General features: G+C 42.1%; 2 protein-coding genes across 6 annotated transcripts in view; both read left to right on the top strand.

The window, feature by feature from the left end:
• Window positions 1-1,305: 1,305 nt before the first annotated feature.
• Window positions 1,306-27,020, top strand: part of IGSF5 (immunoglobulin superfamily member 5) — a 96,300-nt gene continuing 70,585 nt past the window's right edge. For 2 of the 3 annotated variants that reach the window (XM_048866391.2, XM_048866361.2), the window contains exons 1-2: window positions 1,306-1,453; window positions 2,477-2,588. In XM_048866391.2, the coding sequence (XP_048722348.1) occupies window positions 2,535-2,588 (54 nt within the window). In that variant the 5' untranslated portion in view covers window positions 1,306-1,453; window positions 2,477-2,534. The remainder of the gene's footprint in view (window positions 1,454-2,476; window positions 2,589-27,020) is intronic. The other variant, XM_048866381.2, reaches the window with a different exon arrangement.
• On the top strand, window positions 8,751-23,013 carry B3GALT5 (beta-1,3-galactosyltransferase 5). 3 transcript variants are annotated; one of them, XM_048866442.2, is made up of 3 exons: window positions 8,751-9,326; window positions 19,469-19,539; window positions 20,597-23,013. In XM_048866442.2, the coding sequence occupies exons 2-3, from the start codon at window positions 19,525-19,527 to the stop codon at window positions 21,539-21,541; spliced, it is 960 nt and encodes a 319-aa protein (XP_048722399.2). In that variant the 5' UTR covers window positions 8,751-9,326; window positions 19,469-19,524; the 3' UTR covers window positions 21,542-23,013. The 3 variants fall into 3 exon arrangements, with proteins under 3 accessions (XP_048722399.2, XP_048722376.2, XP_048722476.2); XM_048866519.2 differs by having other exon boundaries at window positions 9,297-9,326; window positions 19,469-19,668; XM_048866419.2 differs by lacking the exon at window positions 19,469-19,539.

The following is a 27,020-nucleotide window of genomic DNA, read 5'->3' as shown; positions in this document are numbered from 1 at the left end:
TCTGTGATATAACCGCATTTGCTCCAACCCCTCAGACAGAGACAAACACCTACAAGAGCTCTATCAAGCATTCTTACAACTACAGTACCCACCTGCGGAAGTGAAGAAACAGATTGATAGAGCCAGAAGAGTTCCCAGAAGTCTCCTACTATAGGACAGGCCTAACAAAGAAAATAACAGAACGCCACTAGCCGTCACCTTCAGCCCCCAATTAAAACCCCTCCAATGCATTATTAAGGATCTACAACCTATCCTGAAGGATGACCCAACACTCTCACAAATCTTGGGAGACAAGCCAGTCCTTGCCTACAGACAGCCCCCCAACCTGAAGCAAATACTCACTAGCAACCACATACCACACAACAGAACCACTAACCCAGGAACCTATCCTTGCAACAAAGCCCGTTGCCAACTGTGCCCACATATCTATTCAGGGGACACCATCACGGGGCCTAATAACATCAGCCACACTATCAGAGGCTCGTTCACCTGCACATCCACCAATGTGATATATGCCATCATGTGCCAGCAATGCCCCTCTGCCATGTACATTGGTCAAACTGGACAGTCTCTACGTAAAAGAATAAATGGACACAAATCAGATGTCAAGAATTATAACATTCATAAACCAGTCGGAGAACACTTCAATCTCTCTGGTCACGCAATTACAGACATGAAAGTTGTGATATTACAACAAAAAAACTTCAAATCCAGACTCCAGCGAGAAACTGTTGCATTGGAATTCATTTGCAAATTGGATACAATTAACTTAGGCTTGAATAGAGACTGGGAGTGGCTAAGTCATTATGCAAGGTAACCTATTTCCCCTTGTTTTTTCCTACCCCCCCCCCCCCCCCCAGACGTTCTTGTTAAACCCTGGATTTGTGCTGGAAATGGCCCACCTTGATTATCATACACATTGTAAGGAGAGTGGTCACTTTAGATAAGCTGTTACCAGCAGGAGAGTGGGTTTGTGTGGGGGGAGGGAGGTAGAGGTGAGAAAACCTGGATTTGTGCTGGAAATGGCCCAACTTGATTATCATACACAAAGTAAGGAGAGTGATCACTTTAGATAAGCTATTACCAGCAGGAGAGTGGGGTGGGAGGAGGTATTTTTTCATGCATTGTGTGTATATAAAAAGATCTTCTACACTTTCCACAGTATGCATCCGATGAAGTGAGCTGTAGCTTATGAAAGCTTATGCTCAAATAAATTGGTTAGTCTCTAAGGTGCCAAAAGTACTCCTTTTCTTTTTAAGTATGCATGAGTAGCTTGGTTACCATGGTTACTGCATTGACATACTTGAAGTGGTTCTCACAGTCCAAGAGGCCTCAGTCCTGGGATTTTAATCAGTGCACCAAAGGCTTTTCTATATTCAAGTGGGCACAGAAAGGAGGCTGATTGCAATATTAGCTCGGGCACCTCTTGAGCCTGAAGACCTGAGGAGAAAACGTGAGTCTTGACATTCTTAATTACTCTCAAACTCTGGGAATTTACATGAGCAAAAAGTAGTTCATACAACAAAACAGTTTATTTTAATATCTGACTATACCTGAAGGTTCCTGTTAGATGTAGCTATGAATCAAAATATTTGTCTACTTTGCTGAATTGGCTCTGAGGAGGCTGTTGTATAAGTGAAGCAACAATAATTTGTTGTGCACGTGTTATGCAGTATTTTCTTAAAATTTCTTAACTGAGAAGTATGTTTCCAAAACAAAAATTAAATTGCCTTATTTTTCTAAACTGGAACTCCATTTACTGAGCTCCATCTGAAAGCTAAAAGCAGGTGCTTACATGCTCAAATGCAAGAGAATTACAAGAAGGAGGGACTCTTTTTAATACAGTACTTTGTTCTATTGTGCTAACAGCAACACACTTACCTAGCTCAGAGCTCCAGTGAGGTGTGGTGTGGTGTGGTGTGGTGAGGGAGGGTGGGAATGCACAGGGAGCCTTCCCCCATTTGCTTGACGTGTACAAGGGCCTGTCACAATTGCAGTTTGGGGGAGCAAAGGGGCTGCTTCTTCTATATACCTCTGGAGAGGCACAGAATCCCAATGGCTGTCCTTAAGAACTTCACTCTCCATAGCTGACCACTGGCTCTTTCTTCTGGAAAACAGTCTAAATTAAAGTTAAGGCTGGTAAAAAGTTGTCAATAACTTATAAATAGAGCTGGTCAAAAATTGTTGGTCAAAATGTTTGTTTGGAAAGAAACTGTCTTTTTTTATACAAGTTTTTTTCATTAAATGTCCAAATTTTGTAAAAAAAAAAAAAAAGTGTTTTCAGTAAATGAACAACCAGAAATAAATAAAATAATAATAATTATCAGTTGGCCCACTCTCCCATGGTACCAGTATCTTAGGCATTATATTACTTAATCTCCTAGAAAATTTTTATACAGAAACTAACTTAATAGAAATGATGTCTGCTGGTCAACTAGGAAACAAAAAATTATAACTAATATCTCAATCTTTGCAGACAACTTTCCTGAAAAGAAATGTCCATATATGACATGGTGGGAAAAGGATTTGAATAAATGAATTACCCCAAAGGAATGGGCTTTGATCTGGAAAAGAGGACTCAGTTTGTGGTATGATAAAAGAAAATGTCTTTAAGATACTGTTTCAATGATATTTCACAGCGGTCAGGTTAAAAATATGTACAATATATAGATTGAATGGGGATAAATGTTGGCCAAATTGGGATGAAAGAGAAGATTTAATGCATATATGGTAGACAGGTCCAGTTGTTAAAGAGTATTGGGATGTGACTCATAACCAACTACTGCAAACTCTTAGCTATCTATTATCAATTGATCCTTTGTTAATCCTCCTGGGGTTTCCTAGGGGGATGTCTACACAGCAAAGAAAAACCTGCAGCTGCACAGTGCCAGCCGACTTGGGCTCACGGGGCTCAGGCTGAGGGGCTTTGCATTGCTGTGTAGACTTCCAGGCTTGGGTTGGAGGCTGAGCTCTGGGACCTTCCCACCCTCCAGGGCCCTAAATCCGGGCTCCAGCCAGATTCAGGAAATCTTGGCAGGCAGACCAGTTGGAGGAAAAGGAGTGATAGGAAATTTGGTTGTCAATCATTATTTCTATGGGACTGTACTATTGTCTGGGTGGTATTTTCTCAAGAATGCAAGGATTCATTTGCTTGCACTGGTTTCCCTCCCCTCTGTTATATTTTCTTTGATTATGTTTGGAGTGGCTAAGTATTTCTCAAACAACTGGAAGTCCTGTAATCTGTGAGTATGAAAAATGACCATCTAAAATTGTTTTCCAAATACTGTGTGTTTGACAATAAACTGGACAGATAGGTTACTTAAAAATAAAGGAAAATGCTACCCTTGTATTTTGTGAGCCACACGCAATGCCATATGCTCTAAAGCAGTGGTTCCCAAACTTGTTCCGCTGCTTGTGCAGGGAAAGCCCCTGGTGGGCCAGGCCGGTTTGTTTACTTGCCGCGTCGCAGGTTTGGCTGATGGCGGCTCCCAGTGGCCGTGGTTCACTGCTCCAGGCCAATAGGAGCTGCTGGAAGTGGCGCAGGTCAAGGGAGGAAGCAATGGTTTTCAGCCTGTGGTCTGCAGATCCCTGGGGGTCCGCAGACGATGTTTAAAGGGTCCACAAAAGGTGACTATGAAAATAAAGTTTCAGATCCCAGAAAAGGCATTCAATTTTTCTGATCAAAATTATGTGACTACCCCCACCTACAAGTCAAAACCCAGAAGTGTTGTTGTGACCAGAGAAGCCAACAGTTTGGCACCCTTTCTCACACTGCGTCAAATGCCAGTCCGAGCACATGTAACATTTATAGTTGAATTCTGTTCAGTCAGTTTTCAGTCTAAGACTTCTATGGTAGGGGTCCATGAACCACAGTCTGAATTTCCAAAGGGGTAGGACCTCCATCTGAAATTTTTCAGGGGTCCACAAATGAAAAAAAGGTTGAAAACCACTGCTCTAAAGAACAAAATGCAGAAGGCTGGATTGTACAGAGAAAGTAGACTATGTGGAAAAAGCAGCACAAACTGTATCTGTGAAAATGAGACAGATTCATGCATATATCTAGTTACTGTAAAGTGCCATCAGCAAGTTCCAGAATCAGTACTTTGTCTTCAGATTAGATGACCTGTATATAATTGTAAAAACAAAGTATGTAGATCATACTTGTAGGATAGGACACTGTATCCTGGAAAGCAATGACACAGAAAAGGACTTAGGAGTTATGAAAGATAAACAGCTGAACACAGAGCAGTGCTGTGGCTAAAAGGGCTAATGTGACCTTTGGCTGTATAAGCAGGGGGAATATCAAGTAGACGTAAGGCAATGGTATTACCGCTGCATTTAACTGATGATACCAGTACTGGAATACTGTGTTCTGCTCTGGTGTCCACACTTCAAAAAAAGATGTTGACAAACTGGAAAGAATTCAGAAAAGAGCTACAAGAATTATTAGAGGTCTGGAAAACATGTCACTACTAATAGTAGCGGTGATAGTAAATATTAATATTATGGTGGCACCCAAAAGCCCCAATCTGGATTGGGGCCCCATTGTGCGGCATACTGTATAGACACAGAAAACAGATAACTCCTGCACTGAAAACCGAAAAGCTAAAGAAAGGAGAGACCTTAGGCACTCAATCTATTTAGTTTATTGGAGAGAAAATTAAAGAGGTGTTTTGATCATGGCAGGGGTGCTGGAAGGGGGGCAGCCTGCGGGCAATGCCCCCCCCCCCCACTTTTTACTGGTTGTAAAGTTGAGAGATGGGGGGGCAAAGAGGAGCAAGCAGAGGGTGGGATTTTGTGGGGAAGAAGTGGTGCGGGAGCGGGGCCTCAGGGTAAGGAACGGTGTGAGGGCAGGGGCTTGAGGGAATGGGTGGCGTAAGGGTGGGGCCTTGGAGAGAAGGGGCGGTGCAGGGGCAGGTCCCCAGCGGGGAGGGGCAGCACAGAGGCTAGGGCCAGGAGTTCAGCACTGTTGGCCCCCCCATTTTTAGGGACCTTCTGCCGCTCCTGGATCATGGTCTATAAATGCCTAAACAGGGATAAGATTTCTGATTCTGGGAGGCTCTTTAATCCAGCAGGCAAAGGCATAACAAGATATAAGGCTGGAAGTTGAAGCTATATAAATTCACACTGAAAATATGGCACAAATGTTTAACAGCAAAGGTTGTTCAGCACTGAAACAGCTTATCAAGGAATGGGGTGGATCCTCTGTCACTTGCAGACTTTAAATCTAGAGCTGGTTGAAACTTGGAATTTCCTTTCCATGGGAAGGTCCAACACTTTAGAAAACTAGAAATTTCTACATTTTCCACAGGATGGAAATTGTGAATTTTTTTGTTTTAGACAAATCAAACAGTTTTGGTTTGATTCTTTTCTAAATGAAATGGAGCAGCTGGCTGTCCAACTCCTGGGGGACTCCCCAAACTGTGTGACCCAGAACTCCCCATGCTTCCTGGGCTGCCGGGCTCCCAGCCATGGAGCAGGGGGTGTAGAAGACCTGAGAGCCCCAGCTTGAACTTGGGCTCTCAGGCTCCCTGCTGCAGAGCTGGGAGGCTAGACCTTGAGAGTCTGTGCTACAGGCAGGGCTCCCAGGTTTCTGGCTCTGTGGAAAGGAGCCTGGAAGCCCAGGGATCCCTTCCCCCAAGACACTATGTAGGGCAGGGCTGTCCTGGAGCTGCTGACACTAGAAGCCCGGCTCCAGAGCAGCACACCAGGTAAGCTGGCGGGAAACTAGGCAGGTTTCTAATGGAAACCTGTCTGTGTTTCAGTGAAAGTTCATCAAAACCAAAATGTTTCTACAAAATATTTCAGTTTCATTGAATTGGCATTTTCTGATGAAAAACTGGTTCATTGGAAAATTCCCAACCAGCACTATTTAAATAAAGAGTGGCTGTCTCTCTAAAATGTATGTTCTATGTTAACTACAAGTTATTGAGTTGATGCAGGAATCACTAGGTGAAATTCTTTGGCCTGATTTAGGCATGAGGTCAAAACAACTGGTCATAACGGTCCCTCTTCTGGCCTTAAACTCTATGACTCTGTGTTCATGCTGTGACAGATTTGGCAATTTCCTGCAATATCCTTGAAAGACCTTATTGCATTAAGTGTATGTATTATTGTGGGCTGGGATCGTATGTAACCTCTCTGGAGGGTGACAGATGTAAGACCTGGGAGTTAGAAAGACTATACTGAAAATGTGCCAGAGAAGTATGGACTTTTGGGACAATAAGTGTTAAGTGGATTTCCTGCGGAATCCCTTGGGAGAAGTTAATGCAAATTCCCCAACTCCAGTTATGCAAAAACCCAGCCTTTTGAAGCTGTGCCCTGAGGAGAGGGTCATTTTCTGCCAATTACCTGTTACAGAAGGCCAAGACCAAAGGCCCCAGCGGTATAAAGAAACAACCTTTGTTCTAATCCTGGATCTTTTTTAGATGGATATGAACTTGTAACCACAGGGGAAACCCAGCTGTGGGTTTTGAAGGACTAAAACCTACCAGTGCCGTAGGCTGGAGTTGCAGGGGGATGATCTCTAGTGAGTATTTTAGCATGCGTTTAGGAACTTTTATTGTTTTTATGTTTTCTCTGTAATGCTTTTACTTGAAGAATAAATGTGGTTGCTTAGAAGGAGCTGTGTGGTAACTTGTAACTCTGGGCATGACACTGGTCATAAAGCAAAGCACAGGTGCTGGCCTTTTCAGGCGGACTGGCTTGCTGACGCTATCACGGTGTAAGGCAGGGAACTACGCAGCCTTCATATCCCCAGTCAGGAGGGAGTGATGGCTGGGAGCCAGAAGCCTAAAGACAGTGCTGTTGGTGGGCCATCGAGGGGCAATACAGCTGCAGCATCCCTGGAACTTTGACATACGCAACTAGATGGGTGATACGGTTCTCAAAATTGGATCTTTTAGGGGAGACTGTCATCATAAGCACTTATTTATACTTGCCTCATTATTAGAGGCTACCAGATGGTGCAGATTTAGCAGCACTGTTTTCCTATTAACAATGGATAAGATACTGCAAAGTCTACCAGTATTTAATCCTGGGGAAAATCATGACCTGCACTATCAAAATTTGGAGGCTGATTTAAAGGGATTACTGAATAAAATCTAAAAGGTGCAAGTGCTTTTATGTGAAACCCTCTGTAGAATATGGTAAAGTCATTGTACATTCTAGAGGAGTTCATTCATCCCTTGAATGGGAGTTGAGGGCACTCATTGCCTCACAGGAGTTCTTAACACTTGGCAGGACCAGGCCTTTTATGACTAAGGCCCTGACCCTGCGGAGACTTATGCATATGCCTCATTTTAAGTGTGTGAGTAGTCCTATTGCACTTAATGCCCTCATTGAGTTCAATTACATGCTTAAAGTTACTCACATGCATGTGGTTTTGCAGGGCCTAAGGGCCACATAGGCAGCTCATGAACTGTACAAGCTGCAGGCAGGCAGCCAGCAGTCTGGAGGAAGTTCACATCAGCCCTGGCACACCAAATGCTCCACTTACAATAATGACTTAGTCCAGATGACCATTTGAACATGGTGGGCCTCATTGCAATGCGCTATTGAGGCCTAAAGGCTGGGCTTGCAAATTGCTGTGGTGGGGACTGTAACCAATACATTTGATTTTCTTTAGGTAAATAGCACTGAAACCTTGTCCTGTCAACTGCACTTTGAGGGTTAACTTTGCCACAAAAAGAAGTGTGGAGTTGGGCCCTAGAAACTCACTTTAACTTTTTATTTTCTGAAGGGAGTATGCAAGGCACTCTGGGAAATGATTCAAGGGCAGTTAAGCAAATTTCTCCTGGTTAGGAGACACTGTGGATTGGTGGGAGTTTTGTGTGAACTTTTTTGCAACAGATACCGGGGGAGGGGAAGGGGGATGGGAAAGACATATATGGAAGAAATACGTATAGTGGAAGGGCCAGATACTGCACCCTCACCCCTATCCTGTGGAAAGAATGCAAAATCTATCCCCCAAGGACTGAGTTAGAAAGGAAATGAACTCCTGTGTGTGAACGAATCAAGTACCCCAGGCATGGCCTTGATCCTGCAATGGGTAGTATGTGTGGGGACTGGTGTACCATGCAGGAATGGGACTTGTGCCCTCATTCAGGAAAGCACTTAAGTATGTACATAACTTCAAGGATTTAAGGCTCTCTTTGAGAGGATTGCTGCCTACAGAACATTTTCCCCCTAAAACATGTTCTGCATAAATCTAGACAATACTAAATCTGTAATTATTTGTGGATACATTATTGACAAGGTAGAAGCATATACAAAGTAAAAAAACAGAATAAAATACCCCATATACAATAATTGAAGGCCTCTAAACATCTCAGATTGTCAATAGTAAAAAAAAGGCCACCACAGAAAAAATTCATATCTATGTACATAGCTCTAGCATGTAGGCCCCCAACTCGGGAAAGCATGTCAGCACAAGCTTAAATCCATTCCTGTTCAGGACAGCACTTACGCACATGCTTAATTTAGCATATGTTTCAGAGCTATCCTAAGTAGGACTGCTTTCCTGAATCAGGGCCTGAAATAATAGAATGGAAATAATAAATTGCTAAAGAAATAAAAACAATGATCAAGCGAGGAATGTTTAGGAGGAAAAGAAGGGGAAACAGAGATCAGGAAAGGGTGTGTGCCAAGCCATGTCAGTGATAATCTTATGGGAGCATTGGTATGTGCCCCATTACCCCCTTTCACTGTGTTGTGATTTGTCAGTGGAGAAGTTCTCATAACTTGGGGAATGCTTCAAGATTGCCTCTTTGGCAGTGGGCTATTTGTTTCCCACTGTGAGACGCAAGGCAATGTGACTTTCCATTATGAGAGTAGAGCTGGGGCTTTCTCAGTGCTCCTCAACAAAGGGCTAATTCTGTTAGAACACAATTTTCTTAGATCTGCTAGGATTTATCTTCATGGTTGTGATTTAAGGTGTATGCACGGGTATATTTTCCCCCTTCTCCAAGTACAAAATAAGAACATTTGTAGACAGTTCCTAACTTTCCTTTTCCTGCCAATCACACTGCAGTGATACTGTTAGTCTGTTAACTACCAGAGAGAGGGAATGAGGTAGCAAGAGGGAGAGAGACACTCCCACACACAGAGATCAGGGTTCCATTGCTACATTGATATTTGCTCCCACTCCCACTTCTAAAGGAGATTATCATTTCTCATCTTATTTGGGCTCATTTGCATCAGGATCACTCACCAATGAAGAAGTAAAAGACCCTAATCTGCTTCTTGTGATAGAGATTTTAGCCCACTCACTGCAGCTTTCATACAATATGGCTATAAAAGCGGAGGGTGCTCTGCAGAAACGTGAGGTAAGGGGATCTGGATTCTTTTTATTTCATATGCATCCACATTATTTAGTCCCCTAAGAAACTGCAATAGTAGACAACTTTTGGAAGGGAGGGTAACTAACTCTAGCATATAGAACCCTTCTGTCAGGTCTGATCTTGCTTCTGCTGAAGTCAATGAAAACTTGCTTCAGTGAGAGCAGGATTAGGACCGAAATTCAGCTTGCCTTGCTCCAGTGTTTTATTTGTGTCAGGGCTTGCTGGGGCTGAGCCGAGGCACTTCTAGTCTTGGCAGTTCATAGCCCTAGCACCTCTGGGGTCTCCACGTCAGTTATAAAAGTAAAAAAACTGCTTGAGCCCCGGCATCTCATTGCTTGAGCCCCAGCAGCTCTTCCATTACAAATTAAGCACTGCCTTGCTCCCATAAGTCATACCCCACAAATCAGTGGGTTTGCGAGAATGAACAAAGCAATGTGGTCCTGACACAGCACAGAATATCTGCAGATGTTAAAGTATTTTTAAAAATTGTTACATTAGCTGTTTTTAAAGTATTTATAATACTGTATAAAATTAAGCAAGAAGATACACATAGTATTTAACATTCAGCGTGAGTATATTGATCGAGAATTCCTAAACTGTTGATAAATAAATAATCTAACTGATAAGAGTGCGTATGTGTTGCTCTTAAAAGGTGCCATAGTGGTCTTGGAAATTGTCCTACCTACCCACAGAAGAGGTAATGGCAATGCAGGTTCCCTCACTGCCTCCTCAGTTTGCCTGAAACCTCACCTGGATTATATGCTTCCAACTATTAAGGCATTTCCCCTCCCCCCTACTTCTGTGCAAACAATCAAGAAAACAATCACTCGGCCTAATTCTGAAAACACTTATGCACATAAGCAGTCCCCTTGAAGCTGATGGGGCTACTTACATTAGTAAGCACCACAAGGGTGATCTTACAGGTTCATGCCCTGTGAGTGTATTTGTTAATGTTTGCCTGGCACCACTGAAATGAATAGTTGGAAGTGTTCCCTCCAGGTTGAGGTTTGGCACATTAATGGAGGAGTGAAGGAAGCCTGCATTGCCACTGCCTGCACTGTGCTAGTTCTATGGATAGACTGGACAACTTCTAGGATCATTAGCCTTAAAAAGCACCAAACTCCCCTTCTCACACATATATACGATAGTTAAAAGACACAGTTGAAAAAATTCTACACTAGAAACCAAAACCCCTCAAAATACTAAAAAACAAACAAGCTAAGAATTGGCATGGAGTGAAAGGGCAGAGAATGGTAGGGGGGTGCTGGGTTGAGGTATCTTACATGGGCAATGAAAGTGGCTAAAATGGTAAAAGAAACCTTCCAAAAGAGGTTCTGATTTAAAAAGAATGCACATGATTGAAAACGTATTGGGTTGTTCTTAAATCTTACTGATAGTCTCAGAAATTTGATAGCAATATCTGCAACATGTGTATCACTAATATGTTCTCTTTTGTTCAAAGATATATTTGCAGCTCTATCAATTCTGTGTATCCTTTCTTTTCATCGTTCTTTATATCCATTTAGATCACTCCCAAGTAACAAGAGAAAGCCCCTCATCTTTTTTAAAAAATATCATGTTCATGTTTTTCCTCTTTCACTCAAATGACTAATTATAAAAATTCAATACTAGATGTCAGCACAGCTTTCCATAAGCATTTGTAAATGAGGATGCAATAAATAATTTTTCATGATGAAGCAAGAGCTATTTATAGGCTTGGAAAGATTAGATTTTTAATGGTAAATGTTGTTAAACATCAACTTCATCATAAACACACAAACCAAAGAAAAAATATTTCCATAGATAATAATCAAAATTTACAGATAGTCATAGAAAGAAAAATGCTGCCTGAGAACTTAAGAGTTTGATTTAAGGCAAACATTTTGACATATGATGTTGACAGTTTGTGTTTTAGCAGTTATAATGCTTGAACTTTTTGAATCTCAACATCTACTGTCATTAAATAAAAACAACGAGGAGTCCTTATGGCAACTTAGAAACTAACAAATTTATTTGGGCATAAGCTTTTGTGGCTATAAGCCACTTCATCAGAGGCATGGAGTGGAAAATACAATAGGTAGGTATATATATTACAGCACATGAAAAGATGGGAGTTGCCTTACCGAGTGGGCAGTCAGTGCTAAAGAGGCCAATTCAGTCATGGTAGATGTGGCCCATTCTCAACAGTTGACAAGAAGGGGTGAGTATCAACAGAGGGAAAATTATTTTTTGTAGCGACCCAGCCACTCCGAGTCTTTATTCAGGCCTAATTTGATGGTGTCAAGTTTGCAAATTAATTCCAGTTCTGCAGTTTATCGTTGAAGTCTGTTGTTGAAGAATTGCCACTTTTAAGTCTGTTAAACCTACTAAAATGATTTTTGTATCCAACTAGGTGCAGACAAAAAATAACTCACAAAAAGCATAAAATGTCATTGTTTGCTACTGTCAGGGCCTGATCCTTCAGTTACCCGTGTGTAACTTTACACACATGAGTAGTTCCATTGACTTCAAAGGGACTACTTATGTAAGTGTTTAATTTGACTCTGTAGCTAGAAAAAGACAACTATCATTACTAACTTGACTCAAGTCCTTACTGTGTCTCTCTGTATATACTCTATTCCCTGGTCATACCTATGTTCACAGGTGCCGACTTCCTCTGTTCCCAGGGGCTGCGGAAATTTCATCCCTAAATTAACACAGTTATGAACCTTGTATTGACATTTTGGCTCCATTCAATATATAGTGGATAGAGAAGAACTGGTAGCTCTTGGCCACAATGGAAGTTTTTTGAGTTTTGCCACTTAAGAAATAAACAAAAGTAGACAGACACTTCCTGTAGTAAATAATAACACCATTTTAATTCAGATCCTCAGCTAGTGTAAACCAGGATAGCTCTATGGACTTTAACAGAGCAATGCTGATTTACATCAGATGAGGACTGTCCCTTCTGTTTGATATTTAACAACAGACTTCTACTTTTTGTGTCATAAGACTTTTGAGTCTCTTGTTAGTTTTTTGTCTTTTACTACAGCGAGGGGGAAATAAGTTCTCCAAACCACACCAAGGTGATGTAGCTGGCTCATTAGGCCATGTTCTGATCTCAGTAACACTGGTGGTGCCAGTCTAAAGTAACTCCACTGAATTCAGTGGCATTACTCCAGATTTGCACCAGAATAACTGAGCAGAATATTTCTTTAAACTGACATTTTTAGTCTCCTTTTCTCACAAGAACTCCAGACTGTTACTCCTCTCCCTATGGCAGGAATATTTTCCCTGATCCTGTATGCCAGGCAACCTTACACCTCTTGTACTGTATAAATAAATATAATAATTAATAGGGCCTAAAGGAAGGGCTTCCATGTCAGATGACAGTCTCCAATTTTCCCTTTGGTTTAGCAGAAACTGTTTTCTAGAGGGTCAAGTCCTTTAAATATATAACTAGAACATTTTAAAGCTATATTTAACAGGAAACAATGCCTAGGGCTTTATATGTGGGTGTGCTAAGGTGTCACAGCGCCCTTGTAGAACTACACCAGGCTGCTGTATTTGGGTCCTTAGACTTGTGTGCTATTACATTTCTCATGGTCTGGGTAAACAGTGCTCTCTTTTTTCTTGGCCTCTCTGGAACACTTCCTGGACATAAGCTCTCGATCATGTTACCCCTTCATCAACATGGAACCCATCTGCCTTAGGCCCCCAGGACCAGTGCTGACACCGCCAGACTTCTCAGTAGCTTAAGCACAACTTTTCCCCAAAGCTCCAACCTTGTGGTTACTCTGGTTTACAGTTCACATCCTTAGGGACATGTGATAATTGAACACACAGACTTTGAAAGGGTTCTAAAAACCAATCACTCTTTATCTAGCACAAGAAGTATACAGATCTAGACAAAGTAATAAACAGCTACACGCATTGTCTTTGTCTGGAGTGGCTCATGACTGTGAATGCTGACCTCAGGTAGACTGTCAAAAACAGGGCAGACAGCCCAAGCTGGTGTTGTGTTCTATAATTAGAATTCACCAAGCCAGGGACAAATGTGAACTCCTGGATCACTGTACCAATCTTACCATGGAGTCACAAAAACAACGAGGAGTCCAGTGGCAGCTTAAAAACTAACAGATTTATTTGGGCATAAGTTTTCATGGTTAAAAAACACACTTCTTCAGATGCATGGAGTGAAAATTACAGATGCAGACATAAATATACTAACACACGAAGAGAAGGGAGTTACCTTACAAGTGGAGAACCAGTGATGACAGGGCCAATTCAATCAGGGTGGATGTGGTCCACTCACAATAATTGATGAGGAGGTGTCAATACCAAGAGAGGGAAAATTGCTTTTGTAGTGAGCCAGCCACTCCTAATCCCTATTCAAGCCCAAATTAATGGTGTTAAATTTGCAAATGAATTGTAGTTCGGCAGTTTCTCTTTGAAGTCTGTTTTTGACGTTTTTTTGTTGAAGTATGGCTACTTTTAAATCTGCTATAGAATGTCCAGGGAGATCGAAGTGTTCTCCTACTGGCTTTTGTATGCTACCATTTCTGATGTCTGATTTGTGTCCATTTATTCTTTTAAGTAGAGACTGTCCAGTTTGGCCAATGTACATGGCCGAGGGGCATTGCTGGCACATGATGACATGTATCACATTAGTAGATGTGTAGGTGAATGAGCCCCTGATGGTGTGGCTGATGTGGTTAGGTCCTATGATGATGTCCCTTGAATAGATATGGGGACAGAGTTGGCAACGTGGTTCAAAAACCAGTAGGAGAGCACTTGAGTCTCCCTGGACACTCAATAACAGACATAAAAGTGGCAATTCTTCAATAAAAAAACTTCAAAAACAGACTGCAACGAGAAACTGCAGAACTGGAATTAATTTGCAAACTGGACACCATCAAATTAGGCTTGAATAAAGACTGGGAGTGGATGGGTCACTACAAAAAGTAATTTTCCCTCTGCTGATACTCACACCTTCTTGTCAACTGTTGTAAATGGGCGAGGTCCACCTTGATTGAATTGGCCTCGTTAGCACTACAAAAGTAATCAACTGTTGAGAATAGGCCACTTCCACCTTAATTGAATTGGCCTAGTTACCACTGTCCCCTTCACTTAGTAAGGCAACTCCCATCTTTTCATATATATACTGCTTACTGTATTTTTTACTCCATGCATCTGATGAAGTGGGTTCTAGCCCACGACAGCTTATGCCCAAATAAATTTGTTAGTCTCTAAGGTGCTACAAGGACTCCTCATTGTTTTTACTGCTGTACCAGTGAGTCTAAGGAAAAAGTTTTCAATGGCAAAAAAGCAGGTAATGGTCAATACCCTAAAAAGAACACCGTGCAGATAAAGCAATGGAAGTAGCAAAACCCTTTGAAAAACTAGACACAATGCAATCTTCAGCTCAAACCCATATCGGAAAAGTCCTGTAGAATCATAGAATCATCACATTAGAAGGGACTGCAAGGGTCATCTAATCTAACCTCCTTTTAATAGAACTTAATAGAAAATGATGACTTTCCTGTAGAACAGAAAGATATATTTTCATGATATAAAATACTAGAGGAGGTTCAAGATAACCTATAGAAAGGAGATAATTTGCTATAAATCTCTCTAGTTTTTTAGAGTAATTTCTGTAGAATCCTACTGTTTTATCCCTATTAAATTCTGTAGGACTTTTCCATAAGCATATGCACATAGCAGGATGGAAATCTGAATTAGAGACTGAGGCCCAGATCCACTAAGGTATTTAGGGTCCTAACTTCCATTAAAATCAATAAAAGTGAGGAGCATATGACCTTTGAGTATCTGGGCTTTAGGCCCCAGTCCAGCAGAATGCTTAAATGTTTGCTTAATTTTAAGCCTGTATCCCACCAAAGTTATTTACTGATTATCTGTATTACAATAGCAGCTGAAAAGCCCCAGTCTGGATAAGGGCCCCATTTTGTGAGGCATTGTACATACACATGGTAAAAGGCAGCCCATGCCCCAAATTACTGGCAATATAAACAGACGAGAGACGAGTGGGCAAGAGGGAGTATTATTACCTCCATTTTACAGATGGGGAATGAAGAGAGAAAGTGACTTGTTTAAGATTTCACAGGAAATCTTTTGGAGAGCTGAGAAGCGAAGCCATCTCTTCTGAATTCTAGTTCAGTGCCTTAACCACAAGATGCTCCTTTCTCTACTCCTGAGAGCATTCTGTGCCAAAAACTTAAAAATTCTGCACCAAAAAGTTAAAAATTTTGTGCACAATATTTTAAAATTCTGCAAAATTCTGCAAGTTTTATTTGTCAATAAATAAATGCAGAGGCTCCAGCATGGCAGTAGGGAGCACAGGCCACTGGCTGCACGAAGGTGGGAGATCACCCTGCACCTCCACACACCCCACCCCTGAGACACGGACTCAGCGGTGAGGCTGCACATGACCCTGACACAGCACAAGGCCTGGGCCTGCCCCAGAAACACCCTGGGGCCCTTCCCCTCTGTGCCAGGCACACCAGGTGTGGAGCAGGCAGGCTCAACCAGGCAGGATCCAATTTTAGAGGGGCTCAGTCTGGGGGGATCCAGGTGTGGGGTGAGAGGATTCTGTGTGGATCAGTCTGGGTGCAGGCAGCTCAGTGGGGGGTCTAGGTGTGGGGGGATCTGGGTGCACACAGGCTCGTTGGTGGAGTTCCAGGGGCAATGGGACTCTGCAGGGGCTTCCAGATGAAGGTGATTGGGGCTCAGCAGAGGGGTCTTGGTGTGGGGGTCTCAGTGGGGGGGGTGTCTGGGTGCTGGAGAACTGGGGCTTGGTGGGGTCAGGGTCTGGGTGCAGCTAGTTGGAGGCTTTCTGACCCCATTGCTCCTCAGCTGTGGGGGGTGGGGAGGGTGTCACTCAATGGGGACCTGCTCCCCCATCCACATAACCCCCATGCGTCCAGACCTCCCATACTCAGACACCCCTGCCAAGTCTCACCCAGTACATCCAGAACCCCCCTAGCCCTCCATACCCAAATCCCACCCTACTGAACCTTAGCCCCTGCATCTGGAGGCTGCCTACACACAGACCCCCTGCCTCCAGACCCCCACCCATGCACCCAGACCCCCACCCATGCAGGGATGCAACCATATAACCAATCTTTCACTTCACTGTAACCCTTCTGATTCCTATGTACCCCATGCAGCAAACTGGACTATATGCCACTGGTGCATGCATTGAGCAGGACTGAAAATGTATACATTGAGAGGAGCTGGAAGTTTGAGGAATTTCAATACCTGCTTTATGCACTGAAAGGTAGCAGCAGCTCAGCTCTTAGTGAGGAAGGCAAACAGAACTTCAGCATACTGAACTAAAGATGAGCCAAAACAGGGTCGTTTTGGAAGTCGCCTATTTTAATATTAGGTATTTTTTTAACTTCCAGATTCCCCCTGTTCACTTGTAAGCAGGAAGGATGGTCTTGTGGTTAAGGCATTGGACGCAAACTCAGCAAAGGGGGATTCTCTTGCTGGCTCTCCCACAGTTTTTCTGTATACATTTGGGTAAACCACAATTTTATAAAGTGCCTGCAAATATTATGTGCCCACAGCTTTAGATATTTAGGTCCCACACCTGCAACTGCATCTGTGTGGGCAGATCCCTGAACCTTCATGGAGTCCCACTGAGTTGTGCTGACCCCACAGAGGTGTCTGGATCCATTTGCAGGGAGCAACTTTCAGGATAACGACCTTAATCTCTCTCTGAGCCTCAATTCCCCGTCTGTATAATCAGGCTAATGATACTTAAAGGATTGTTGTGAGGATAAATCTATTAATGTTTGCAACTGCTCAGCTACTACAATGATGAGAAGCATAGAGAAAAAACAGCTTATACACAAAACTGAAAATATTATCACGATAGTCATTCTTGCCTTGCCTCTGGGATTACCAGGGGAATAAAATAAAAACAGGTAAGAGTCCAAGGACTCTGCGTCAGTGAGCAGCAAATGCTTCCACCAAAACTAAATAAGCTTACTGAATTTATCTGGGTAAGAAAATTTAGGGGGGGTGAGGGGAACTTCAGCTATATGAATGAAAGAACATTGCAAAAGCAAAATATTATTAGAGTGAAAATGCATTCAATTCATATTTTTTTTTGGTTTCTAAGAATCACACCTCTGGGTGCATGCACACAATTTCTTTCAAAAGAGTAAAAGAACATTCAACTTCTTAAAATTAGCATAATGGAATTTAAAGTTGTCAAGGTTCCTCCCCCACTCTGAACTCTAGGGTACAGATGTGGGGACCTGCATGAAAAACCTCCTAAGCTTATCTTTACCAGCTTAGGTCAAAACTTCCCCAAGGTACAAAATATTACACCCGTTATCCTTGGAATGGCCGCTACCACCACCAAACTAATACTGGTTACTGGGGAAGAGCTGTTTGGACGCGTCTTTCCCCCCAAAATACTTCCCAAAACCTTGTACCCCACTTCCTGGACAAGGTTTAGTAAAAAGCCTCACCAATTTGCCTAGGTGACTACAGACCCAGACCCTTGGATCTTAAGAACAATGAACAATCCTCCCAACACTTGCACCCCCCCTTTCCTGGGAAATGTTGGATAAAAAACCTCACCAATTTGCATAGGTGACCACAGACCCAAACCCTTGGATCTGAGAACAATGAAAAAGCATTCAGTTTTTACAAGAAGACTTTTAATAAAAAATAGAAGTAAATAGAAATAAAGAAATCCCCCCTGTAAAATCAGGATGGTAGATATCTTACAGGGTAATTAGATTCAAAAACATAGAGAACCCCTCTAGGCAAAACCTTAAGTTACAAAAAAGATATACAGACAGAAATAGTTATTCTATTCAGCACAATGCTTTTCTCAGCCATTTAAAGAAACCATAATCTAACACATACCTAGCTAGATTACTTACTAAAAGTTCTAAGACTCCATTCCTGTTCTGTCCCTGGCAAGAGCAGCACACAGACAGACTCAGACCCTTTGTTCCTCTCCCTGCTCCCAGCTTTTGAAAGTATCTTGTCTCCTCATTGGTCATTTTGGTCAGGTGCCAGCGAGGTTACCTTTAGCTTCTTAACCCTTTACAGGTGAGAGGAGCTTTCCCCTGGCCAGGAGGGATTTCAAAGGGGTTTACCCTTCCCTTTATTTTTATGACAAAAGTGTATGATAAAGCAAGTAAAAATGGTAAGTATCAATTGGACTGAAAACAATTAAAACCAGACATTGCTTTGCTCCAGTAAATGCACCTTTCTAACTGAGATTCCAATCCATACAGGCAGACTGCTGTGCCAGAGCAGAAACCTTTCAACTCTGGCTGCGTGTGATCATTTGCAGGAAGGGGAACTTAAAGGCCAAAAAACCTGGATAAAGATTAAATGGAGCTAGTGGTTACCATGCTTATATTCAGAACCAGACAGGTTTCCATTCTTGCACTAAGGGCCAGACTGTGATTCCATTATTCACATTAGTGAGCAGTTACTCCACAGAGACAGTCGCTTCAAAAGTGTGCTAGGAGCCTTACAAACATATTAAAAAAACATATCCCTGAACAGAAGCGCTTACAATCTAAAGACAATTAACAGGCAAATGAAGGGAAGAAGGCATGTGGCGTATTTTTATATATATATCTGAAAAGTGGATTTGTGTCTAGTAACAATGGAGTTCACTGCAGGCCTCAGACTGGAGATGATCTATAATAAAGCAATAGCCCCGAATCTTGCTTGCCTTATGCATGCGAGAAGTGTCATTGAAATTAATGGGACCATTCATGTGAGTAAAATGAGTTGGATTTGGCGCCAAGAACAGTTATTCAGAACTTTAAGGACACTTACGTTCGTGACCAGATATTTTCATGGTATTTCAAGAACCTGAATCGGAGTAAAAGAAGGACATTGAAGTGGTTTTGGACATTCTACACAGAGCAATCCCAGAGGATTAAGCTCCCAAGGAACCTGCGGCTCTGAAGGATACAAACTTGCCTTTGTATGTATGCCACCATGTATGTTTTTAATTCCTTGCATGGGCAGAAGCCCAACGCTTTAATTTTAGAAGATCAAGCTAATTTCCCTATCAAAAGTACATGGGGAAAAAGAGAGAGAGTAGTTTCTGTAGTACCATTTTTTTTCTCTTCCCCACATTCTAGGAAAGAACCTCTTGGTGGCTCTGCAGGGATCCAGAGCTGAGAATAACTGCTAGAGAATGGCAATATCTAAGGTCATAAGAAGAAATAACTCTATATACTCTTCTCTCTGCCCTCTTTTCCCTTTGGTCTAAAACTCGCAGCTGTTCTAAAATTTTATTTTGTGACTGCAATTTTCAAAGGATACTGGCGACACACACGTTGTACGTATGTAAATAATTCAATTATAATTGTCTCTCGGAGTTAAACTATGAATATAGAAGTGTTTTATTTTCCCATCACTAAGACTTTGTGGCTTTTCTGGCTTGTTCCATCTAAGAGTTGTACTGAGTGGATAAGAGGGATTAAGAGATAATCAAAGAATATTCTGTGGTTACAAGCATGAATTATTTTGTTTAACTTTTTTTTAATTACATCTTTCCTCCAAAAAGAGGAGTAAAATGCAAAGCCCTCCTTTTTTGTGTTTTAATCATTTGAACCAACACAGAACTGTACAAAAGAGAAACACAACTCAACGTATCTGCTGTTTCTTTTCAAAATGGCCACCAAGACCTCAACACTGTTCCCTAGAGGACCCCAGAAAGGGAGGAAAGCATAGGAGCAACTTCTGAATCGATATGCAGCTCCCATTATAAATGGCGGGGTGGAGATAAGGAGAGACTAGTGGTCTAGTTTAGCCTTCTAAGTGGCCCATGCTTGCGAACTCAGGGCATGGTCACCTGTCAAAAAATGAATGGAGAAATAAGGTATAAAGCTATTACTACTATCCTCTCCCATCAGGTCTGTGGTAAACTCCTGCCTGCTTCCTACAATCAATGTTGTAGAGTTCTCTCTTTAGGGATGCATTCTTGGAGCACTAGCTGGTGGGAGAGTTCCTGGCAGTGTAGTTCTGGTAGTCATATTTCTATGTCATGTTGGAGGCAAAGAGTCTGTGATGGGTCTGGCGTATCTGCATGAATGCCCTTGATATCAGTGGGTGTTTGTATATTGATCTTGTTGGGGGAAAGGCTACACTCTGCTGAGTCCCACAGAAGGGAGAACACCCTTAAATCCCCAAGCAATAGCACAGAGTTTGGTATACAAAGGAGCAAGATTATTTTCCAATGTACCATTTGTTTTTATTTCTTTCAGATGGCTTCGAAGAGGTTCAAAATTCTTTTGTTTTTAATTGTAGTATTGGCCTCTGCTTGTTTGTATTTGATTGAAATTGGTATATTCTGTCAAAAGAAGGAAGAGGCCACGTCACTGACTTTTATAACAGAGAGCAGAAACTTTTTGCAGTTGCCAGATATAGACTGCAGTAGGACTCCTCCGTTCCTGGTACTCCTTGTGACATCGTCACATGGCGAGAATAAAGCTAGGATGGCTATCCGTGAAACCTGGGGGAAACACAGACTAGTTGCTGGCAACCTCATCGTGACATATTTTCTTCTGGGAACCACCATGAACCAAAATGATCAAACTGGTATTATTGCTGAAAGTCAGAAATACAGAGACATTATCCAGAAGGATTTTATAGATGCATATTACAATTTGACTTTAAAGACAATGATGGGAATTGAATGGGTTCACAAATTTTGTCATCAATCCAGGTTTGTGATGAAAACTGACACAGATATGTTTGTCAATATCTTTTACCTGACCGAACTTCTTTTAAGAAAAAACAGAAACACTAGATTCTTCACAGGCTTTTTAAAGATGAATGACTTCCCAATAAGAAAGATATATAGTAAATGGTATGTGAGTAAAGATGAATATCCAGGACGCACATATCCTCCATTTTGTTCAGGGACTGGTTATGTTTTCTCCACCGATGTTGCTAGTCAGATTTATAAAATTTCAGAAAGTGTCCCTTTTATTAAACTGGAGGATGTTTTCATAGGACTGTGTCTTGCTAAACTAAAAATCAACCTGGAGGAACTTCATTCAGAACAGACATTCTTCTCAGACAGGGTTGAGTTCTCTCTTTGTCGCTTCAAGAAAATTGTGACATGCCATTATGTGAAACCTCATGAACTGCTGATCTACTGGAATGCACTGGAGAGCTCAATGGATGAAAAATGCCCAGATGATTGAAATAGCTGAGCTAACGAAAAGTGACACAAAAAAGCTCCAGGACCAGCCTTTAGAAGGGTTACCACCTGGCCAGTAGTTGAGTGGCCGGGCCATTTTTTTATGGATTTGCCAGTTGCCAGAAAAATAATTTAATCTGCCTTTTTTTTTACATGGGTCTAAAGATTTGAATTATTATCACCACATTACACTGGGATATCTAATGTTAAAATTTTCTGTGTCCAGCTAAAGATGCTGCAGTGTTTAAGTAAGAAAATGATGTTATCAATCTTATCTATATGTGTTATCTCTCTAGATACTGTAAGTGGCTATTGGGGACAGGATTTGCAGGGGTCTTGTAGGGGTGGGAGTGGTGCCGGGGTTTTTTTGCATTTCAAAGGTAGTAAACCTAGCCTTTAGTCAGGCAAAACTCGGCCACTGAAGTCAGGCTGGGGACCTGTACAGTCAAAAAGACACAGATAAATATTTTAATCTCTTGCCCCTCTGCAAATTTGCTGTTATTTATTTGCAAACACTGGACTTTCTTTAGAGCAAAAGACAACAAAACTGCTTTGTCTCTGTACCAACACGTATAGTAATGTCAGCAGAAGGCTGGGAATGCTTACATATGATTTGGTTCTCTCTATCCTTTTTTCGTTTTCCTTAACATTAAAAGTTTACAGTCCAAAGTCCATTCCCTGACACATTATAACAAGGTTAGGCCACACTCCTGTAATGAGCTCTGTGTGAGCAGAGACATGCATCTGCATGAAACCCTTTACTCTGCTGAAGTTGATGGGGCTTTGCACAGGTGTACAGATCTACCTATTCAGAGCCTGTTGGAGGAGCAGGGTCTTAAGTACCATAGGTTAACTTCTGAGCCTTTAAGATCACTGCATTAGTTTTCTATTGTACATTTCACATTTAAAATTATGCATACAAGGCTTAATCGAGAGCCCAGTGGAAAGAAAAAATGAGTAGTGCTGACAGAATATTGGAGTTGGTAAATAAATAATGTATTTCAACATGCTATATTCCCCCTTCAGTACAAGGTATATTTTTGAATGCAGAGCAATTAGTAAATAGTGCAAAATTCTAAACTCAAACATCACATTTCCCTTTCCGCTGGGATTGTCAAAGGGGCTGAAGAGCACGAGGTGCCGCCATCATGTTAATGGGATTTGGACACCTGACTCCATTAGTCTCTTTTGAAAACCCCAGCCTCAATTGTTATGATTATACTCAGGCCATATATGTAAAAGCTGAATGAACAAAAGGGCTATTTGTATATAGTGTATTTGATGTAACAAAATGTGAATGTTTTAAATATGAGTCTATTCTCCCCTTGAATTTGCACATGTGACTTTTTTAAGGCTGATATAAAAAGTATGACACTCTTTACATTATTTGCATAGAACATATAAATATCAAATTAACAAAACTTGCTGTATGATACTATTGTAATAAAAGATTGCTATTAAAGCTTTTTGTCTGTCTGGTTGTCTTCTACTTGAGAGTGCAACTAATGCTTTGAAATTCATTTTTCTAAAAGGGTTATTTTTTTAAAAAACAAAGAGTCATATCTTTCCGTCTCTAAAATACCTTGGGGTAGAGGTCCTCTAATAGAGGGGTTCTCAAACATTTTCTTTCTGAGCCCCCCAGCCCCCAACATGCTATAAAAACTCCATGGCCCACCTGTGCCACAATGACTGATTCTCTATATATAAAAGCCAAGACTGGTTCTCTACATTTAAAAGTTAGGGGGTAGGAAGTAGGGCAGTTGCCTGGGGCCCCATGCTACAGGGGCCCCCGTGAAGCTAAATTGCTCAGGACCCTGGGCTTCAGCCCCATGCGGTCGGGTTTCTGCTTTCTGCCCTGGGGCCCAGTGAGTCTAACACTGGCCCTGCTTGATGGACCCCCTGAAACCTGCTCATGGCACCCGAGGGTCCCGGACCGCTGGTTAAGAACCACTGCTCTAATAAGAGGTTTCTTTTCCAATGCAAGCATATAATTCCCTTGGTCAAGAACAGGAGAACTTTATTTCCAGAGTAGATAGTATATGATACTGCCACTGTAGCTGCCACCACAATATGCTTCTTTGTGGTACAAAACATTTGGGTAAAAAATTACACTGTTTGCAGAAAGGGTCATGGAAATGTGAAGGTAAACTATTTTTATAAATGACTTCTATGTCTTATCAATAAAAGTATTGTTAAATGTACAAGGAAAGGCTGCTAGGACTAGAGCTAGGCCAAGACTGGAATCTTAGAATCAGATGCCTTGGAACTTCAAGGGACAGAAGAGGATGTTCCATCTCCATCTTAGGCGCCCTATAAATACATATCAACACAGTGTTTGAGCAAATCCTGATTGTTAATATATTTATCCTCACAACACGTTGGTGAGATGTTGCTATTCCAATTTTACTGATGGAAAACTGAGGCAGAGAGGCCAGGGGCTAAATCCACAAAAGGATTTAGGAGCTGCAACACCCTGCCACCTAGAGGAATCTTCAGCCCTGAGTTAGGCACCCAGGCTCCCTATACAATGCATGGAGAGGGTCAGGCACCTAAGAAAGGGATTCACAGAAGTCACCAACCTGAGTGGGGAGCTGCCTAAGCTAGCCAGTAGGAACCCTTCAAAGGCAGTTAGGCACCTATCATCATTTGGCATTCATAGCTGTGAAACCTGTCCTGGAGTTGGGAGAATAACCCAGGTCAGCCCCCTTTTTCTGAGAGAGAGAGAGATGCACACACAAACCTTCACAGCTGAAAACCCTCTGGCCTAGTGATTAGGGCACTCACCTGGGATGTGAGAGACACCTTCTCAGGATAGTCGTTATTCCTGTTTATTAGGTTAATGCTGCCCTCTGAGAAATAGAGCCTAAATAAGTCTTCCACACTGCTGAGCAGACTCAAAACTCTGAGGTACTTAGAGGGCCCCTGTGTATCTCACTATCTTTTGGAATGTATTTATCCTGTCAAAACCACTGTGAGGAAGTACTGCTATACCCATTTCACAGAGGGGGAACTGGAGCACATAGAGATGGGGCTTGCCCAAGGCCACACGGAAAGTCTGTGGCAGAGCAGAGTATTAAATCTAGGTTTCCTGAACCCCAGGCTAGCAGCCTAGCCAATAGATAATCCTTCTGCTTAAAGAGCTAGAACCAATATCATGTGCATTGTGTAACTACTCAAAACCAACCAAGGCAGACTGAGATTCAAAAGAGTAATGTTTAAAACAACAGTTTCAGGGTTCCTCATTACAAAGCAAACAACCTCCCACAATTTTTCACTGAAGAATTTAATTGGACAAGTTCAGGTTTTCATAAAATCCTGCTGTTACATTGTTTCACAAACTCAAAACCAGGCAAGTTTTGTCAAATAACAACAACCAACCCTCCCCCCGCCTCACCCTCCTTCATAGGAATATTTCATAGAATCATAGAATCATAGAATATAAGGGTTGGAAGGGACCCCAGAAGGTCATCTAGTCCAACCCCCTGCTCGAAGCAGGACCAATTCCCAGTTAAATCATCCCAGCCAGGGCTTTGTCAAGCCTGACCTTAAAAACGTCTAAGGAAGGAGATTCTACCACCTCCCTAGGTAACGCATTCCAGTGTTTCACCACCCTCTTAGTGAAAAAGTTTTTCCTAATATCCAATCTAAACCTCCCCCACTGCAGCTTGAGACCATTACTCCTCGTTCTGTCATCTGATACCATTGAGAACAGTCTAGAGCCATCCTCTTTGGAACCCCCTTTCAGGTAGTTGAAAGCAGCTATCAAATCCCCCCTCATTCTTCTTTTCTGCAGGCTAAACAATCCCAGCTCCCTCAGCCTCTCCTCATAACTCATGTGTTCCAGACCCCTAATCATTTTTGTTGCCCTTCGCTGGACTCTCTCCAATTTATCCACATCCTTCTTGAAGTGTGGGGCCCAAAACTGGACACAGTACTCCAGATGAGGCCTCACTAATGTCGAATAGAGGGGAACGATCACGTCCCTCGATCTGCTCGCTATGCCCCTACTTATACATCCCAAAATGCCATTGGCCTTCTTGGCAACAAGGGCACACTGCTGACTCATATCCAGCTTCTCGTCCACTGTCACCCCTAGGTCCTTTTCCGCAGAACTGCTGCCTAGCCATTCGGTCCCTAGTCTGTAGCTGTGCATTGGGTTCTTCCGTCCTAAGTGCAGGACCCTGCACTTATCCTTATTGAACCTCATCAGATTTCTTTTGGCCCAATCCTCCAATTTGTCTAGGTCCTTCTGTATCCTATCCCTCCCCTCCAGCGTATCTACCACTCCTCCCAGTTTAGTATCATCATTTCAGCAGGCTCCTTTTGATGCTGACTCAGAGTGTCACCCAAGTGAATGAGTCATCTACGTCCTTCGTTGCATCTGCATCCTGACCTACCCTGATCCTGTTTAATTTGTGATTTTGATCAGGGATCACAACCCCAAGACTACACACATCAGCTTCCTACTCTGTTGTCCCAAAAAGCACATAGAAAGCAGATCCTTTCTAATCTTTACAAAACACCAGCGAGGAGCTGTAAGGCATGGAATGTCATAAATTAGTTATGAAGGTGTGATTTACACCTTCGGGTTGTAAAACTTCCAAGCAGCAGTGTTCTCTTCATGTTTAATTTAATTGCCATCACTGGAAAAGCCGTGTAAGTAAATGTTTGACTCTCACCTATAAGGGACCTGCAGCTTTTACATGTGGTTTGTTAATAAAGTTTCAGCAAGAGAATAAAAAAATGGAAAGAATGAACTGAGCCTTCATGCACTAGTAGGAGGCATTCATCTGGCTCATGAGTAATGCAGCTTTCTCCTGTGTTAAGAAGAGGAGAAGCAACATAATTGTACTTTGGCCCTTTCTGTGCAGCTCTGCTCTGCAAAGTCATTATGTGAAATAGCATCTTCTTCCACATCAGATCCCCTTATTTGTATTTGGATTCAGAGCCAATTACTTTTAGGGCAAGATTCTGCAACCCTAGGTCAGGAACATCCCTACACTGATGTAGGGAGAGGGGAAGGAGTTTGTGCCTCATCCAATCAGAGACTGTCGGCGCCAGTGATGCTCCTGGCACAGTTTATTGCTGCCCTAAATTGGTATATTCTTGCTGCAGTTATCCCTATTGGTCTTTGCAAGGGCTCAGGTTAGCCAAGGGAGAGGAAAGCCTTGGCCAGGCCCTTCCTCACACCCCCAATATGCCTACACCTCATCAGTGACAGATGAATTTTTCCCAAGAACAGGTGTAACTGAGAAGGATCTCCTTCTGCAACATTTGTCAAGAAGTTAAAGACACTTTCACCAATGTTTTAAAAATGCTCACTAGATCAGGAGTGATGCCAGTGGATTTTCAATTTTTAAAAGCAATTCTCTCACTTCCTGGGATTCTTACTTTGTACAAAAAGCAAACTGCTGAATATTGAAATAAACAAACGTACCACTGTCTGATCATATGATGACATGCTCTCCAATCAGTGCACTGTG

The sequence above is a fragment of the Caretta caretta genome, chromosome 1 (assembly GCF_965140235.1).
Source record: "Caretta caretta isolate rCarCar2 chromosome 1, rCarCar1.hap1, whole genome shotgun sequence".
Lineage (NCBI taxonomy): Eukaryota > Metazoa > Chordata > Testudines > Cheloniidae > Caretta > Caretta caretta.
This window is presented reverse-complemented; position numbering and strand designations above follow the sequence as displayed.

Excerpts from the sequence above, each read along its gene's own strand:
- B3GALT5 (XM_048866419.2), top strand. The coding sequence starts at position 9,288 with ATGGCTATAAAAGCGGAGGGTGCTCTGCAGAAACGTGAG. Across the intron at positions 9,327-20,596 it reads GTGCTCTGCAGAAACGTGAG|ATGGCTTCGAAGAGGTTCAA; the intron begins GTAAGGGGATCT and ends TATTTCTTTCAG.